Raw genomic sequence first — 18,070 nt, 5'->3', positions numbered from 1 at the left:
CTTTTTATTTCCCTATAGAACACTATTTCCACCTACACTTTTCTTTTACTTAAATCTCCTACCCGGTTGTCCATTATGATACGGATTCGGCATCATTCCAAAATTCTGTGGTGGCGGCATAAACCATACTGGCGCAACCTGTTGCGGAAATTGTGGCTGAGGAGGCATTTGGAAGTTGTACGGCATTGGTGCTGCAATCATTGGACTTGGCATAAAAGAGGGTGATTTGAACATGGGCCTTGCAAAGAGTGCCTCATGTGTTTCCTCAATTGTAGCATCCCAAGTTGGTGGGGTTTGAAAACTCCTTTCAAAAACGACTGTGTTTGGATCTTCAGCTTTTGATTTTGCAGTGTTGAACATGTTGAATCCCGTTTTCAACTCTTTCAACTTTTGAGCTTGTTTCTCTTGAGTTGGCACCTTGCTTGCGCCTCCAAAAAAGTCTTGTGCTGATATTTGATAATGCCTCTTGGAGCCTTGAGAACTATTGGATGAGTAAGTCCTGTTATTCGCTGTATGTGGTGAATGAACTGGAGGCTTGTTAAACACAGCTTTTGGTGGTGACGTCAATGTATTGTGAGGAAGGGAGGGAGTAAAAGATGCAGCGTTAGGATTGAGCTTGAATGATTTCAGAGACCTCTTTTCCGTTGAAGGTCTCGAAGGAGACAGTTGTGGTTGAGCAGCAGCAGCAGCAGCAGCAGTAGCAGGTTGCGCTGAAGGAACCACTGCGGGAGCTTTCTCCTGTGGCGCTTGACGGGTCTCCTTTTCCACTTTCTCTTTCTTCTCTTCTTGTTCCTGTTGCTGCTTTTTCAAAATCTCATCTTGTTTGAGCTTGTCCTTTGCCAAAATAGGTAAAAGATCTTGCGGCATTTTGTGAGGGATTTTGAAATTGGCACTAAATTGCCGAAGAGACAAAATCTCACTCTCGGCATTGAGTCTAAACGACTCGTTTGGAATTTGAGGTTTTGCCGGAACTGAATCTGGCGCCTTCTTTTCATTCTTTTTATTAGCAGCTGAACTGGAAACAATAGCTGGGTCATTATGGTAATGGGCAGCACGTTGCCTTGGAGTTGCATACTTGGAAGGATCTTGTGAAGGAGCTTGACCACCAGTTGTTTTACTATTCATCTTTAAAGCAGCCATCAACTCATCTCCTCTTCGGTCAACCCCGGAATACTTGTCCTCCTCATCGACACCACTGTCATCCACTTGGATTCCTCTTTCCTCCAAGATATGACGATCTGTTGTAACCTGGCCCTCAATCTCAGCAGCAAGTCGATTAGCCCTTGCAAGACGTTCCTCATAATCTGGCGCCGATTTGTCAATTCTCGTAGTATACAAGTGTTCATCATAAGTACTCTCAACGCCAAACTTTTCCTCATTCACCTTAAACTGATCCCAATGCGAACCATTTCTTGTGGCATCATCTTCCAAAGTCAATTTTTGCAATCCTTCATCCTCTTCAGGCTCCCATTTGACCAACTCCCTCTCCTCAAAAGTCTTTACACCACGACTAATATCAGCATCAGTTTTAAACTCCACCTTGTGCTTGGTTGATTCATGAACATTCACCTCAACCTCTAAATCTATCAAATCCTTGGCTTGAATCACAAGCTGCTCTGGCAACTTATCAAGGTTATTCTTTTCATTAATCAAGCTCTTACTCACCAATTGAGGGTCCTTAATAACCAAGGAAAGGGAGGAGTTCGATGAACTCCACATATCGGTAGCCAATAACAACCCACGATAGCGACTTCCATCAGTTGTAGTGACAGTACATTCCCTACCATGAGACTTGGCAAGTAAATTAACCAACCTATTGTCCCCCTCATCTTCGTTAAAGTGGATACCATCCTGACCTGTACCTTTAGGATTAACAGGACTTACTCTTCCTCCTCCATTTGTGATCCCATTATGGCGCGAGTTCGAACGGCGGTGACCGACTTTACTGCTACCCATGCGATTCGATTGAGCCTTCATCAAAAACACTTCAGTCTACTGAAATCAATCAGTTGTGAAAAAGAAACCACCGGCGGAAAAGGATAAAAAAAAAAAATAAACAAAGGGAATTTTGGTATGTGGCGTAGGCGAGTATTTCCTATTTTCTGATGGTGATGATGGGAAGCTCTATTACGGGGGGTTTGGATGTGTTCGTCAAATGAATGATTTAACACAGGGTTTTCTTGATGAAGGGATAGGGTGAGTGTGTATAATAGCCGATTTGATTCAATCCCTAAAGTGAATCTATTGAAGACGTAAGTTGGAATTGTAACTTACGCCTGATTTTTTTTTTTTTTTTCTTTTTCGACTTCCCGGGCAATGAACTCATGTGGGTAGCGCTAGATAGATAGAGAGATGGATAGAGAGATATGGCATTTACAAGAATGAGAGAAAACTGATTCAATTTTGCAAAAAATATTACTACCTAACAGCAGATGTTGCTCAAATTATAACCCACATCCACGCTCTCAACTCTGTCTTGGAAGTACAACATCACAAATTCCTTCAAAAATTGTACATCTTGTTGACTATAAGGATCCAACTCCATGTCAATCATATCCTGATATGATAGATGAAGTTCCACCTTGTTGATCAACTGGTCATCTTCAGATCCATCAAATGTGTTATTATACTCCTCATCTATAGCTTCCTCAACATAGCTGAGCCACTTTGATGTTAGTTGATGGAAATACCCCACAACATGCAATAGATCAAGCAAATCAATCTGCTTATTCAACTGTAAATCCGGTGACTCTTCTTCGATATTGAGTTGTTGACCAGCTGAAGCAAACCATGAAAAGGCAGACCAGATGGATTCAGTCCACGAGACAGGCTCAACAGCATCGTGCTGCCACCACAATGGCTCATTATCTATCTTGTGGGAGATATTTGCATACATCTTTGCGTTAACACGAGACGATTGTATCGAAACTTGATCATCATCAGTCCTTGATGAGATAGAGTTTAATTCATTTGTCGACACATTTGAATTGTTTGTGAAGTCGAGATTTTCAGTAATGAATTCAGAGTAGAGCACCTGAAATTTATGATAATCTCGTATTGTTGCTTTGATGCCAACTTTTTCTCGAGTAAATACCTTGATTGTGTCTCCTATTTCAACACCAACATCGTACACAGGATGATCTTTTAATATCTCATCACTAGTGACCGCAATATACCCATTTTCCGATTTCTGAAACTTGTCAAGTAGCTTTGATGAAAGTTCATTCAAGCCGATATTGTATAATGGCTGCTGTGAGTGAAACCTTGGGCTAGGTAATTTTGCACTCTTTGGAACCACGGATAAGATGGATAGTAAATAGCTAAAGGAGGATAATATACTATAATTGTCTTTGCTAGTTGATTGTAATTCATTGAAAATCAAAATGTTCTTTCGTAAAAGGCTCTGTTTGTAAATCGAAAACACAAGTGGTCCCAATACTTCAAACATCTGAGGGAGATTGAGTAGCAAATGCTTCCCTTTGTTTGGTTCTGTACCAGGGATGCTTAAAGTAGCACCAGAACCTATCCGTTGCAAACTCTTCTTTATCTTTGCCAAATCAAGGTTAGTGTCACGACCTGATTCATAATTCCCAATAGTGTCTGCTTCTATCGAGTCCAATATACTCTTCAATTCTTCAATATACTCCCACCCGTTGTTAATAAATTCATTTGGTTTCCAATCACTTTGTTTTGGCTCACATATGACCCCCACAGAGTACATTCTTAAATTATCACGATCATCTGACTTGTTTTGATCAATAGCAAACTGTTTGAAACAGCTCAATCCATAGAGGAGCTTGTCACCGAACTCATGGCTGAGAAAAACAGTGGCCTCTTGTAAATCATGGATTCCACTAGGAAACGACTTGAATTCAATCCCATCAAGGGACATATCATTTGCTGTTTCCGACCATAAAAGCTTGTACCCTGACTTCATGTTGAACTCCGAGAAGAACACGGCGACTACCTTGGATTGTTCGTGTGACATGATGATTTTGGCTGTTCAATGGGGGGTTATCAAGTGTCGTTTAATTTTTTTTTTCTTCTCAATCGAAAGGAGCTACAGGTGTAGTTATAAGTGATATTTAATATTATACATAAATGACCTATATAGTATTCCTAGATCTTCGTAGCTCTCCAGATACAAGCTCTCCCGGTACAGGCTCCTCCCCTAAGCCCTTATCCTCAACATAAAGTTGACCACAACAGCAATAAGCAAAAAGAAACACAACATAGTAGGCCCAAACCTATCATCATATGGACCAGATCCTCTCAATCTAATAGCCTTTGCTCTCCAATGGTAGGTGACCAAAGCATACACCATGGTCAACATGGCAATAAATGTAAACAAACCAGCGGAAATCCTACCGACATAGTCACCAAAGTTCAACAATCCTACACCTAAAGAACCCAAGATGACGGTAAAGTTTAACCATGATAAAAAGGTTCTCTCATTTGCGAAAAAGACTTTTGGCTCGACTCTTGCTGGAAGAGCTATTCTTTTGTTAGTGGATGACATTTAGCTTATGCGATGGTAGCAATTGTAATTAATTAAGCGCTTGATTGAATAAAACGAAGACGTGATTAGTCTCAGACCTGTTATGCTTCTCTTCAAAAGAGTTTTCCTTTTAGATTGAATTTTTTTTTTTGAAATGAAATTGAGAAAATGTAACAATCTTTGAAGATGTCAAAACTTGTGTTTAATGATAATAAAATTGGAAAAGAAGTTAAGTGAATTGGTATATGTGCTTTTGAGTGACATAATTACTCAATTAGGAAAATGAGCCGCACAGTGCTAATTTATTTTTTCGCACACGTGGGCCTATGCACATCTCACGCTACCAAATGACAAAAATAGATTTACCGCCCAATTTGCAGCAATAAAGTCATAAAGAATACCCCATTTTTATTAATACCATAAGCTCTATATATATCTACTTTCTAGGTTCCAAAATCAATTGACCCATTGGAACATTTGAATGACCTTTTCCAAACGCATAAACTGAATGACCTCTAACTAATGTCTCCAACACTCTTCCTTGAAATTCCATTCCATCGTAAGCTGTCAACTTGTTTTTGAAATAAACATCTTTATTTTCAACAGTAAATACTGCCTCTGTATCGAAGATGCAGAAATCAGCATCGTATCCCACTTTCAAAGACCCTTTGCTATCTTGTAAACCAACTTGCTTAGCTGTGTTTAATGAACACCACTTGTTAATCTCAATCAAAGAGATTGGTGGGTTTAACTTTTGCCCCTCAGTGTACAAAATAGGTAATCCAAACCCAACACTGGAAATACCACCCCAAGCTTCAAAGAAGTCACCCTTTTCCAAGCCTTTCAAGTCAGGCGTACATGGCGAATGATCACTTACAACAGTAGTGATGATATCATTACGCAATGCTTTCCATAACAACTTCCTATTGTCGTCAGTTCTAATTGGAGGACAACATTTAAAATGAGTTGAGCAGCTGCTAATCTTTTCAGCGCATAATGACAAGTAATGGAAACAAGTTTCTGCGGTTATTGGCAACCCCTTGGCCTTGGCTGCCCTGAGCAAAGGCACTGCTTCGTGTGTTGCCAAGTGGACGATGTGTAATGGAACTGATGGCTCTAATGTAGAACAATTGATGATTTCAGCTATAGCAGTAGTTTCAAAATTATCGGGTCTAGAAGCCAAGAAAGATGCATAAGCAGTAGGGTCGATATTGGCCAAAGCTGAATCCTTTTGTTTTGCCAACATCAATGGTGAGCTCACTTTGGTATCATCCTCCAACTCCCATGATCCATCTTCATCCAAATGACTCTGTTGTTTAACCTTTATGGCGTTTTTACCATAGGTTGGTTCAGCACCAGCCAACACTGGAGTTCTGGCCAACTTTATTGCTTGTTCGTTTGACAAAACAGACTCATCAATTGATCCTGCGTGATTGTGAGGTAACCTACAATGTTCATGTTCCTCTTTATGTGCACCAGTGTCATTTTGTAAAAGTTTAACCACCTTTTGTGGTGCTCTGTTGATAAATGAAGCTGACATTCCCAAATCGAAATCTGTATTCATCAACTCATCTTCTATAGCGGCAACTTGCTTCGTTTCCCCTACTTCCTCCTCTTCCTCCTCTTCATCCAGAATCTGGAAATCAACTCTACTCTCTGGAGGTTGCATTTCCGCATGAAACATCAACAATGTCTTTTCCCCCTTTACAATCTTCATAGCCTCATGAATTATACGTGGTGTAACAGCTGGAAACTCATCAACACCACTCTCAATCATAAAAGCTTTGAAACCCCTCACACCCATCCTAATCAATGGCACCAAGTCTTGCAAATTGTCAGGAATCAACCCGCCCCAGAATCCAACATCAACCCAACACTGTTCTCTAGCGGCATTTATCTTCAAGTTGAAATTGTATACAGTTGTTGTTGGTGGGATGGCATTCAACGGCATATCAATCACCGTCGTCACTCCGCCAAATGCTGCTGCTCTAGTCCCAGTAGCAAAACCTTCCCATTCCGTACGACCCGGTTCGTTCAAGTGAACATGAGCGTCGACTAAACCGGGCATGATTACTGCTGGGGAAACATTTCTGTAGTCGATCGGCAACACTGCATATCTCTTCAATATGGCATCATTAGGTGGTAACACTTGAGGCTCTATATGTAGAATTTTCCCTGTTTCCAAGGTGAATATAATTGTAGCTGGTATAATTTGATCATCGATCAATACTCTAGTAGATGATAATGCTCTTGACATGGTTTGAAGAAAAAGAACAAACTGGTGACAAAGTTATCTAATAAAACTGTGGAGTAATGCAACTTTTTTTTTTAATTTTGTTGTTATCTGAAAATCACCCGGTTTCACAACTGATAAGGTATAATAATAAAATAAATTTCCAAACTGATAAGAAACAAGAAATAAAGATGATAAGTAGAAACCAAAAAAAAAATCGTAGTTCAAACTGGTAAAACAAGCCTCTTTTTATTTCAAGTTCTCCTTACCCCGGACTAAAACCAATCAATACTAAAAGAAAGGAGAAATAACCACTTCGAAAATAATAAAATTGGAGTAATGGAAAAAAAAATTTTTTTTATTGATCAGTCGGAACTTGCCGAAACGCTACCTCATGCAGAAAGAGCTGCAAAAGATGCGCGTCACAAAAGAAACGAGAAATTTCTTTTTTTTTTTGTCCAAGCACATTGCGCAACCTGAATAGTAGGGGAAAAGGGATGATTAGAGGGGTGCGTTAAGAGTTTAGGCGTAATAAAAACGTTTGAGAGAAGGAAATGGGTACAAGAATGCTAGCAAATTGAGAGTTGGGGGAGAGTTGGGTTTTATAAAGTGTTTATTCTACAGAATATCTCTTCCGATATCCTCCGATGGGTCATTATTTTAGGCTGTGTCTATCTTGAGCTATAGGTAATCAACTGTTTACCTTTCTTTGAATCGTCGACCCCTTGCTGATACAATTTAGCCAAGTCATTACCATCAAATTCAATATGTGTACTTGGAGCATCCTTGAGCTCACCATTTTCATACCATTCAACAACCTGATTCAATGTCTTTAACTTCAAGTCATGGTTCTTCTTCAACAATTCAGTAACCCAGAATCCAGCACTGGTAAAGTTCTTGAAAATGTATAATGAAGTAGGTATAGTGACTGGCTGCTTGGACATTCCTCCATAGGTCAACATTAATCCGTTAGCGTTTAATTTTCTTGCAATACCAGATGATGATTTACCTCCAACACAGTTTAACGCCAATTTAACTTCACCACCAGTCTCCTTAACCCATGACTTGATTTGGCCGCCAAATTCTTTTGATGCATTGTCTTCTTCAGTTATGACTTGTGTAGCTCCCAATTCTTGTAACTCCTTCTTCACTTCATCCAAATTAGGTCTATCTCTAATCACGGAAATCGAATTAAAGTTCAACAATTTACCAACTTGGGAAGCGTATTTTCCAACTGCTGAGTTTCCTCCATTTTGAATAAACCAATCCTTACCTGGAATCAATTTCACATAATGGGTCAACATGAGATACGCTGTCAATGGATTTACCGAAATTGTTGCCGCTTGATTTATACTCAAGCCCTGTTTTTTACCATTTGCTTTTGATTGCTCTGGATTGGGCAACTTGATAAAATCGGATGAAGTACCCAAAGCGTGTGTTCTCCAAGTACCAAAATTGACTTCACTTGGGATTACCCAATCACCAACAGCAAGATCCGAAACTCCGTTCCCAACTTTCAACACTTGAAAAACCCCTTCATTACCACAAGGAGCTGCTGGTTTCTCAGTGCCAAATTCCAATGTCTTTTCCGGTTTTGATGGGTAGACTCCTTGAATCTGGTTAATATCAGATGGATTGACTGGAGATGCCAATGTCTTTACCACAACTTGATCTGATTTTAAATTGTCATCATCAATGGAAAACTTTTGAGTGAACAATACATCTGAAGGTTCTCCATGTTCGGTATAAAGCACTGCTTGAGCGGTAATCATATTTCTTTTGAAAATGGAAGATGTCAAGGGAGCAATTGATCTCTTGATAGTAAACATATCCTAGTTGTGTATTAACCCTTGAACAGTTGGTTGAAAAGGAGAAACTTTTTTTGTTGCTTTTTGATTACTAAAAGGGTCCGCTACCAAGGTAAGCCCAATACATTTTCTGCATATATTACTAAGACATATATATAGTTAACCTAAATCACTCTTGTTTTCCTTCCTTTTCCAACTCCTTTAACTTTTCAGCATCAGCTAATCTTTGTTGCTTTTGCAATTTCTTCAACTTTGTATTCTGATAAGTTCCCAAGAAAAAGTAGACCAAGTTGAAAAACACCACCCATAACTCAGGTCTAACGAATTTCTGAGCCACCAACAAGGCAAAGAAGGATGTTGTCAATGATGACTTCAAGACTGGAAAGTATCCCTTCTTCAATCCAGCTTTAACAATAAATAAAATTTTCTTCAACTCGGTGATTGGATTGCATGAAGTACACTTGTAGTTGTTGATTATGGCAATCCATGAGACAAAACAAGCGGAAATGGTTGGTGTTACAGTCAGCAAACTAGTCAATAATTGTAAAATCTTTTGTTTTCCAGTCAAGGGAGGTTTGTAGATTTTGTTGATGACAGCATACATGTTATGACTTATTGGAGTTGCAATCAATGCCCCATAAATGATCATCTTGAGTAACTTGTCACTAAAGACATGTTTGATCTTAAACCCCAACACTTTGGTTTCCTTGTACTCATTAGTGATGACTGATGCGACGGTTTCATTCAACCCGCTGAAAACACCAGAAGTGATGGATTTTGTCAATAATGGGTATTGTAAAAGGTACGCAAGGTACTGAGCATTAAGCGCTTGAAGGGTTGACATGGTAATCAGTCTTGTAAGTGCCAGTGGTAAGAAGTTGTATTTAGTTTCAGCAATTAGACGAAGTGTTATTCGCTGACGCCAAAATTTATTTTATTTCATATCTTTGTTGGAAAAGGTCTCTCGGGTAGTAATTAAATAGAAAAGCCCCTCTTTCATCTCTTTCGGAAATCCCCACCGCTTTTGAAATTTTTTTTTCTTTTTTTGTTTGGCAGAGTTAAAGAGATACGCGCGCTAATTGACTTCCCCAAAACGGGGAAAATCTAGAATGTCCCCACCTAACCCGGAGGTAGAGTCGACGGTGTCTAGTGACTTTGCAAACAAAGCAGCACCGGTGAGGGAAGTAGATAGTTGTTTAAATCACGTGTATTCTTGAAAAAATCTCTGTAACACGCATGAAGTTGCATTTGGTTTTGCTATTGGATTTGTTTACGTGATAATTATAACTCCGGAACTTTATGTCCGATTTAGTAGATACGGGTACTCCGCACAGAGTCACAAACGTTTTCGTAGTGAAAAAGATTAGCTGCAAATTGGTGGCGAAAAGTGGTTCTCTTTTACACTTCGCTGGGCTCTTTTAAATACGTTAGGGTTGAGAAGAATCTTACTTTAGATCTAGCAAGGGTTTCTCCGTACCTCAATCGGTCCTCTCCGATCTTAAAGATCTGGAAGGTATGTACTTTTACACGTTCTTCGAAGATTTGCACAATTTTGGTATAAAAATTAGAACAAAAGTTTGCACAAGATTGTAATGGCAAAGCTCAGATACAAAAACTCGTGCATTCAAACCTTGAAGCAAGCTGTATATCTCTAAACTATAGTGAGCCTGATCTGAACCTCAATTAACTCTTCTGTTCTGAGATCTAAGATATGTGAAGATTTATGTCTGTCATTTTTCTATGAAACAGAGAGAAAGAAAAAAGTGTCAGTTTTTAAACAATAGACAATAACAATAGCCCAAAGGAAAAGTGGGGAAGGCGTGACGCAGATGGTTAAACTTTTTTTAAAATGACGACATTGAACATTAATTCGCAGTTATGACGTAGTGTTCAAATTCATTTGAGAGAGCTTTCCTATCGACCTAGAGCCAGCTTCAGCTTACTTGTCCAGATCTCGCTAGGAAAGATCAGCGAGATCCATCGTGCTGTGCATTGTGAAAGCCTCCGTACGAACAATAAATTTGGAGTTTTTATTGTGTAGAATCCTATTGTTAGATCCACAGTACCGAATTGTCTTGTGAGTGCTGGTTGTTCCGTCAGAAACTAAGGAAGACATAATTTTTTTTTGTAGTTCCTCCGTTTAATTATCTGGCGCTAATTTAATTTCCCAGATTGAAATAGGCTTTTCTTATAGTGCTTTACTTTTCCTTCAATTTTACTCAACACTGAGCTAATAGTTAGAGGAGGATAGCAATGTAGGCTTTTGCTCCTGCTTTGGTCATGTAATCGGGAATCTAGTATTGCTACATGGAAACTGTAATAAAGTTTAAACTGTGCAGAGCATATAATTGCCATGAAGACACTTGATACATATCATCATGTTGAAAAAGGAAATACCTCCAAGTACGGGACAGCTCGCTATCCTTTCCACGTCCTTGACTAGCCTCTCATTTAACTGGCTCCAGTTTCACTAGCGTGTTCTAGCCAGAACGTATTGAAAAAAAAAAGTCTTTTTATAGAAGTTTATAATTTTGTGTCTGAACAAAATAGATTTCTTTTTAGGTTTAAAATTCGTGTCTGATTAGAATTTCTGAGAATACAGAACAGATTATGACACTTGAAAGAGACTTTCACTACTTTACCAAGCAGTTACGTTAGTTCCAGCTTGTAGAAGAAGTAAACTACTCACATTGTAAACCCGCTTTTGCTTTCGAGACAACCACCGCATGTCCAGCCGCCTGTTCAACCAGGGCTGGCAGATAGCGACAAATTTGAAAACAATACAAACTTTCATTGTTCTCCAAAGGCCGAGAAATTTTATTCGAGTCGGAAGTAGAGCGCTTTTAAGAAAAATACCAAAAAGTGCTTGAAATTCAAGCGGAGTATTGTGGCTCAAGAATTCTTTTGTTCTTCCGTCATTTACGAACTTTACTCCAAGAAAACTATACCCCAAGAGATCTTTATTCTATTTTCTCGCTGTCAAATTAAGAAAAATAGAACTTGGCAACAAGGGGTTCGCGTAGTGGATTTTTCTTGTGTTCTTCCGTTTCCATGGCAGATACTCCGATAGAATTAGTGTAAGCACAAAACTCACCAGTACAAAGTCAAAAGTAATTTAGGTTTTGTGGTGGCCCTTTTGTCAATAGGGCGGGGAAGATCTTGTAGAGGAAACAATGTTATACCCGAACTTTTATTTATGTTGGGAACACACACACACACACGGAATCATCAAATGTAAACGTACAAGCTTGTTTATTCTTTGGCCAGTTCGGTCAAATAAACTACATACTACTTTTCTTCGTCATACGACTCTCCACTTCTCAATCAGACACTGAAAAAATTTGTATGAATCACAAAGACACTTATTCAAATAGCAATCATACCATAATAAGGAAAACTTCTATTAACCCGAAAAAAACCTAAACCAGCAACAATACAGACAACGCCTCTCTTGTGAACCTATTTATAACCCTTTCCATGACAATTTTCTCCTTAGATACCGGAACTCCGACATACAGAATACAATAAAACCAGGGTCATCCTTCGTTATGAGCTCTTACAATTTGCAAAAAAATATATAACCAACAGAAGAAAGCTATGATGTAATACGTTTGATGCTGCTTTGACTAAACTTTAGTTCTTCCTGCAGTGTATACACTTTTCACCTTCTATTTTATCCAAATTTGGAATGAAATGTTTTGGTTTCTCCTGCAATCTGGCGTTTAAAAAATTTAATGAACTTCAGTTTTGTAACTTGTGTCTGCATAATTCTCTGACTGCAAAAAGTACTGCATATAAGTTTTACACTCAGACATTTTAGCAACGAGGCATTTTCTCAAACTTGTTATGGATAAGAGCCTTCCCCAAGACAAGTAAAGTACTCACTTATAACTAGATCCTTGAACTATGTTCCTACCCTTCTTGAGACTAGTTTCCCCTTTTGGTCTAGACTTCAGTCACGAAATTTTGGAAATTTAATCCATTGTACTTTGTGTCTCTGTATATGTTTGTGTTTTTAATTTTAATTTTAGATTATGTACTCGCCTCTCCAAATATCAAAGGTTACATAACAATGCTCTCTATATTTGTACCAGATATACCTCTCTTACATTTTTGTCTTTTGCTATCATGCAAAGTCGAAACAATAGAAGTAAGAAAAAATTCTCACACGGCACTATAAAACCTCGTGTAATTCTCCATGTTCCCCCAAAATTATTGAGCTTTCTCTTTCACTGCTTTCCTTTGCTTGTCAGTTTTCCTAAATTTGCTGCAATTTCAACCTTACATTACTTAATCGATAGACTGCAACTTTTATTTTTCACCTGCCATTTTCGCAATCAAAACAAATCTAGAGAATGCCAGCAGATAACGCATCAGACACTGAAAAACCCATCACCAACTACTCAGATATTGCTGGTCAAAATGAGCCTGGCCACCAACAACAACAACAACACGACAATGGGGCTCTTTTCGAAACTTCAAACTCGTCAACTAGTGACTCGCTAAATCCACCCCCAAAAGAACAGTTTGTTGACTCCGAATCAGTGGAATCAACTGAACGTGCAGATGGTGAGCATGGAAATATCTTGGCTCAGTACACTGAAAAACAAGTTATGGCTATGGGAAGAAACTATGCCACTAAGTACAATTTGGATGCCGATTTGTTTGCTCGTGCTGCAGCTTTAGCTAGAGCTCCAGGAGCATTCAATTCTATGCCATTTTTGACCGATGAAGAGAAATCAGGATTGTATTTGGAAGCCACCAAGAGATGGCACATTCCTATGAAGTTGGTTGCTGTTATTGCTTTGGGCTCCATGGCCGCTGCTGTGCAAGGTATGGATGAATCAGTTGTTAATGGTGCCACCTTGTTTTACCCAAAGGCTTTTGGAGTTGACAAGATGAAGAACGGTGACTTAATTGAAGGTTTGGTCAATTCGGCTCCATATTTGTGTGCTTCTTGTATTGCTTGTTGGATGACAGATTTGTTTAACCGTCACTTGGGTAGAAAATGGACCATTTTTTGGACTTGTGGAATTTCAGCCGCTACTTGTATTTGGCAAGGTTTTGTTAACAACTGGTGGCATTTGTTTATTGCTCGTTTCTTTTTGGGATTCGGTATTGGTATTAAATCCGCTACTGTTCCTTCCTACGCTGCAGAATGTACACCAAAACACATTCGTGGTTCCTTGGTTATGTTGTGGCAATTTTTCACTGCTGTTGGTATTATGTTTGGCTACGTTGCTTCTTTGGCATTTTATTATGTCCCAAAAAAGGGCTTTGGTACTGGTTTGAATTGGAGATTGATGTTGGGAAGTGCTTGTATTCCAGCCTTTATCGTTTTATTCCAGGTACCATTTGTTCCAGAGTCACCTCGTTGGTTAATGGGTAAGGATAGACATCTTGATGCTTTTGAAAGTTTGAAACAATTGAGGCATGAACCAATTGCTGCAGCTAGAGATTGTTTTTACCAGTATGTGTTGTTAAAGGAAGAAGGTTCTTACAAGATTCCAACTTGGAAACGTATCATTGAAATGTTCACCATTAGAAGAAACAGAAATGGTGCAATTGGTTCATGGATTGTTATGTTTATGCAACAATTCTGTGGTATCAATGTCATTGCTTATTATTCATCCTCGATCTTTGTTGAAAGTGGTTTGAGTGAAATCAAGGCTATGTTGGCATCTTGGGGTTATGGTATGATCAACTTTATTTTTGCAATTCCAGCTTTCTTGACCATTGATAAGTTTGGTAGAAGAAACTTGTTGCTATTCGCTTTCCCCCTTATGTGTGTATTCTTGTTGATTGGAGGCTGTGGGCTTTTAATCAGCAAACACAATAACCACGGTAGGTTGGGAATGGTAACTGTGGGTATTTACTTATTCTCGTGTGTGTATTCTTCTTCAGAAGGACCGGTGCCATTTACCTACTCGGCAGAAGCTTTCCCATTGTATATCAGAGATTTGGGTATGTCTTGGGCAACAGCAACATGTTGGTTCTGGAATTTTATTTTGGCCTTCACATGGCCTCGTTTGCAAAATGCATTTACTCCAACAGGTGCTTTTGGTTGGTATGCTGCTTGGAATGCTATTGGCTTCTTCCTCGTCTTGTGGTTCTTGCCAGAAACCAAAGGATTGACATTGGAAGAATTGGACGACGTCTTTGCTGTCCCTATGTACACACACGCCATTTACAGAACTAGAACTTTCATGAGAGGTGTTCAAATTCATGTTTTGCGTCGCAAGAATGTTCCTGAGATTCCTCCAATTTATGACCATCAAAGAATGGCTGTTACCAACGAAGAGTGGAACGATAAGGCTGAGGTTTCTCATGTCGAGTAAGACCTATCCTTCTTTGTATTTTCAATTCTAAGATAGCTGAGATTTAATAATTTAGAGTATTTGAGAGAACAATAACTATTGTAGAAAAAGTAAAAACTTTGTTAATCTAAAATCTACCTAAAATCACCTTAGGAAATCTCTCAAATAGGATCCCAATTTGGTGGCACCATCTTCCAACGCATCCTTCAACACTTCCATATCTTCATTTGCATTTCCGGAGAATCTAGAAGCAAATTCACGAGCACTAGCTTCCAAATCTCCCAAGTTAATACCTTGTGATCCAGCACGACCTCTACCACCAGCTGAGCCTTCAGCCTCTTCATCTTCGCCAAAATAAGACGAAGAGGAGATGGATTGAGCTCCATTAAAAGATTGTAGCTTAGCTCTAGCTTCATTTGTGGCATTTTCATCGAATCGAGGTCCCCTTCCGAAAAATTCATCCGAAGAGATACCTTTTTGAGTTCCAAATTTGTTTGACACTTCTCCTGTGTATTTCACATCCTTATACTTTTTAGCTGGACCATTGCTAACGACATTGTCACCTTGGACCATACCGAATCCCAATTTTTGAAACTGTTGTGTTGTTTCTTGAATTGGCGCAGGCGCCAATTTTTCACCTTTAGGATCCTTGCTTAATGACAACGAGCTCGTTGATTTCTTTTCCAATGGTGTAGATGCAACAGGTGCTGCTGGCTCTTCCGGTGTATAACCCAACTTTTTACGTTCCTCCTCCTCTTCACGGGCTTTTCTTTCAATCTCATCAAAATCAATAACTTCGTCGTTCTTATTGATTCTCTTTGCTGCCAATCTTGACTTCCTAGGTCCATTACCTTTTGAGGACAAAATAGATTTTTTAGCTGTATTGTTTCCCTTTAATCGTGATGATGCAGTAGCTGTAGTAGTTGGTGTAGGAGTGCTAGTTCTCGACACTGGCTTCTTCTTCAGTAAATCATCAGTTGATCCACTTGGAGTTCCACTTAGAGAGCCCAATGGAGATGGTGTAGCACCAACTGGTTTAGTCCAGTTGGAAAAGAAATCATCTGTGCTATCATTTGAGGAAACATTGATCAGTGATGCATCCGTCAAATCATCCAAAGTGACTATATCTGGGTGTTTAATTGCATCAGCGTTGGCCTTCTGCTTCAATTTTTCCTTATATTTATTAGCAACAGGGGATGAGTACTTGGCAGTGGCATCAACGCCTTGTTTATTATTGACAAATTGGGAACCGCCATTTTTCACAAAAAAGTCCTTGGCTGGCTGGTTACCTCCAAACTTAAAGTTTCTCAACTGCATACGCTGCCAGCTGTCTAAGTTGGAAGATCTCACAAATGAAACGTGGACACCCAAGTTACGATGAACTGAAGAACATTGTAAACACAAGAATATACCAAATGGAACAGAAGTCCATGTAGGATTCTTATTTGAGCAATCAAAGCACACCTGATTAGCAGGGTCCTTTCTCAACTTATCAAACACCAAGGCAACTTCTTCCTTTGTGGCTATTGCGTCTGACATGGCCTAATATTGCGAATAAATGGAAATCAACAATTTGTTGGTGGTCTCGTTGTTTTTTTTTTTGACAATTTTTTTTTTTTTTTCTTCTGTGTCGATCGATCAGTCGTGTCATTTTTATGGGCGGTTACGTCTTTCTAAATTAAACCCTTACAAACAAAAAGCTATATACATACAACCTCTCCCTCAATGGAATGGTCTTGAACCACCACGGGCAAACTCAACAATCTTCCAACCCTCTGTAGTCTTGTTATCAAATTCTTCTGGGATTCTTGTCAAAACCATAGCATAAGTACTCAATTGAATTTGATCTTCAGTACCAGCGGCAATTTCACCAGTCTTGGCTTTTCTATACAAATGGATCTCTTGTGCTCTACAACTAACAACAACAACAGGGATGTCATTAGGCTGTAAGGTCTTGCATGTGACGATATCAACACCTCTGATATCTAAGATCCTGCTATCTGAAAACAATCCTTGTTGGGTGAATTGCTTGTTGTTAGCCTCCCATACATTGTATGGAGCTTCACTAAACCACTCTTTTAATACTTTTGCATCATTTTTGATGTATGCATCAACAACTTCAGGAACAATATAGTCATTTAATGTCTTTTGGAAATCAAGCAACTTGAATGATGGGTCCATATATTTCAATTGTTTAATAGTCTTGGCCTGCTCGGTTTCAGCAAAGAAACCAGTAACTTTTTCAATAATAGTACGTATTAGACTAATCAATCCATTCTCTGATTCTTCCCATTTCTCCCTGAGAATGACAATAACTTTACCGATAGGTGACTTCTGTTTAAAAGATTCCCACTTTTCACTAGTTGATGGGCCCGATGATTTAATCTCTGTTGCAATCAATTCCCCACCTGCATCTTCATTTTCCTTGACTGGACCCTTGTAACCTTCTTTTAGTTTTCTGGCCAATTCCTTCTCTCTTAAAGCTTGTCTTTGCTCCTTGGTCAAGAATCCACCATACATATTCGACGATCCATCATCAATGACCTCAGAAACGTCCTTATATATCTTTGTATTTCTAACTGGCTCAAAGGCTTTGTCTGCAACGTCAGCGCTAACTTTAACAGTGGTTCTCACTCCTTTTCCCACTGGAGATTCCCAAGCCTTATAAGCGGCACCACCTACTACATCGGCAGTCTTTTTCACCGCCTTACCTGCAGCACTTCTTCCCTTTTGTGCTTTAGCATAGGCCTCCTTAGCTCTTTTAAATGCTTCAGACTCAGCCATTCTTCCTGATTCATCCTGCAAGGCCTTTATATTTTCTTTCAACTCGGAAGATTTCTTCACCTCTTGCGTGAAAGTGTCAAAAAAAACCTTTAATGGGGAGTTTGAAGATGGAGGTTTGTCATTGAAGTTTATGCTTGAGGCATGGAATGCACGTACTGTGGTGGTGGTGGATACTGGAATTCTGGCGGTAAAACCGTACTGATTTTTAATGACAGATCTAAGCATATTTTTCTGTTTTAATGCTTTGAGGGAGGCTAGATATTGTGGCTCTTCAGATGTCTATTTACAAGTGAGATGGGGTATACAGGCAAAATTCATCTTTTTATGTGAAATTTTTTTTTTTTTTTTTCATCAAACTAAGAGACAGAGAGAGAGAGAGAGACAGAGAGACAAACGCCGAGAGAGAGAGATTAAACCACACAAATATTTT

At 39.1% G+C, this 18,070-nt stretch overlaps 9 protein-coding genes across 9 annotated transcripts; 1 reads left to right on the top strand and 8 right to left on the bottom strand. All coding sequences in view use genetic code 12, as the record gives it.

Moving 5' to 3' along the window:
* Nucleotides 1–45: 45 nt before the first annotated feature.
* On the bottom strand, nucleotides 46–1,956 carry I9W82_004533 (uncharacterized protein; the record flags this gene model as incomplete). Its single annotated transcript, XM_067693615.1, has 1 exon — nucleotides 46–1,956. The coding sequence occupies one exon, from the start codon at nucleotides 1,954–1,956 to the stop codon at nucleotides 46–48; it is 1,911 nt and encodes a 636-aa protein (XP_067547319.1).
* Nucleotides 1,957–2,422: 466 nt separating this feature from the next.
* Nucleotides 2,423–3,988, bottom strand: I9W82_004532 (uncharacterized protein; the record flags this gene model as incomplete). The annotated part of the gene is made up of 1 exon (XM_067693614.1): nucleotides 2,423–3,988. The coding sequence occupies one exon, from the start codon at nucleotides 3,986–3,988 to the stop codon at nucleotides 2,423–2,425; it is 1,566 nt and encodes a 521-aa protein (XP_067547318.1).
* A 183-nt stretch (nucleotides 3,989–4,171) lies between these two features.
* On the bottom strand, nucleotides 4,172–4,519 carry I9W82_004531 (uncharacterized protein; the record flags this gene model as incomplete). Its single annotated transcript, XM_067693613.1, has 1 exon — nucleotides 4,172–4,519. The coding sequence occupies one exon, from the start codon at nucleotides 4,517–4,519 to the stop codon at nucleotides 4,172–4,174; it is 348 nt and encodes a 115-aa protein (XP_067547317.1).
* Nucleotides 4,520–4,934: 415 nt separating this feature from the next.
* Nucleotides 4,935–6,755, bottom strand: DAL1 (allantoinase; the record flags this gene model as incomplete). Its single annotated transcript, XM_067693612.1, has 1 exon — nucleotides 4,935–6,755. One exon carries the CDS (start codon nucleotides 6,753–6,755, stop codon nucleotides 4,935–4,937), a length of 1,821 nt encoding a protein of 606 aa, XP_067547316.1.
* A 647-nt stretch (nucleotides 6,756–7,402) lies between these two features.
* ETR1 (Etr1p) lies at nucleotides 7,403–8,560 on the bottom strand (the record flags this gene model as incomplete). The annotated part of the gene is made up of 1 exon (XM_067693610.1): nucleotides 7,403–8,560. The coding sequence occupies one exon, from the start codon at nucleotides 8,558–8,560 to the stop codon at nucleotides 7,403–7,405; it is 1,158 nt and encodes a 385-aa protein (XP_067547315.1).
* Nucleotides 8,561–8,708: 148 nt separating this feature from the next.
* Nucleotides 8,709–9,383, bottom strand: I9W82_004528 (uncharacterized protein; the record flags this gene model as incomplete). The annotated part of the gene is made up of 1 exon (XM_067693609.1): nucleotides 8,709–9,383. One exon carries the CDS (start codon nucleotides 9,381–9,383, stop codon nucleotides 8,709–8,711), a length of 675 nt encoding a protein of 224 aa, XP_067547314.1.
* A 3,511-nt stretch (nucleotides 9,384–12,894) lies between these two features.
* On the top strand, nucleotides 12,895–14,877 carry HGT19 (Hgt19p; the record flags this gene model as incomplete). The annotated part of the gene is made up of 2 exons (XM_067693608.1): nucleotides 12,895–14,233; nucleotides 14,474–14,877. 2 exons carry the CDS (start codon nucleotides 12,895–12,897, stop codon nucleotides 14,875–14,877), a joined length of 1,743 nt encoding a protein of 580 aa, XP_067547313.1.
* A 123-nt stretch (nucleotides 14,878–15,000) lies between these two features.
* Nucleotides 15,001–16,395, bottom strand: GLO3 (ADP-ribosylation factor GTPase-activating protein; the record flags this gene model as incomplete). Its single annotated transcript, XM_067693607.1, has 1 exon — nucleotides 15,001–16,395. The coding sequence occupies one exon, from the start codon at nucleotides 16,393–16,395 to the stop codon at nucleotides 15,001–15,003; it is 1,395 nt and encodes a 464-aa protein (XP_067547312.1).
* Nucleotides 16,396–16,578: 183 nt separating this feature from the next.
* TIM44 (protein translocase subunit) lies at nucleotides 16,579–17,865 on the bottom strand (the record flags this gene model as incomplete). The annotated part of the gene is made up of 1 exon (XM_067693606.1): nucleotides 16,579–17,865. The coding sequence occupies one exon, from the start codon at nucleotides 17,863–17,865 to the stop codon at nucleotides 16,579–16,581; it is 1,287 nt and encodes a 428-aa protein (XP_067547311.1).
* Nucleotides 17,866–18,070: the final 205 nt, after the last annotated feature.

Source organism: Candida metapsilosis (genome assembly GCF_017655625.1).
Source record: "Candida metapsilosis strain BP57 chromosome Unknown scaffold6, whole genome shotgun sequence".
Classification (NCBI taxonomy): domain Eukaryota; kingdom Fungi; phylum Ascomycota; class Pichiomycetes; order Serinales; family Debaryomycetaceae; genus Lodderomyces; species Lodderomyces metapsilosis.
Note: the sequence above shows the minus strand (reverse complement) of the source record. Positions and strands in the feature narration are given on the sequence as shown.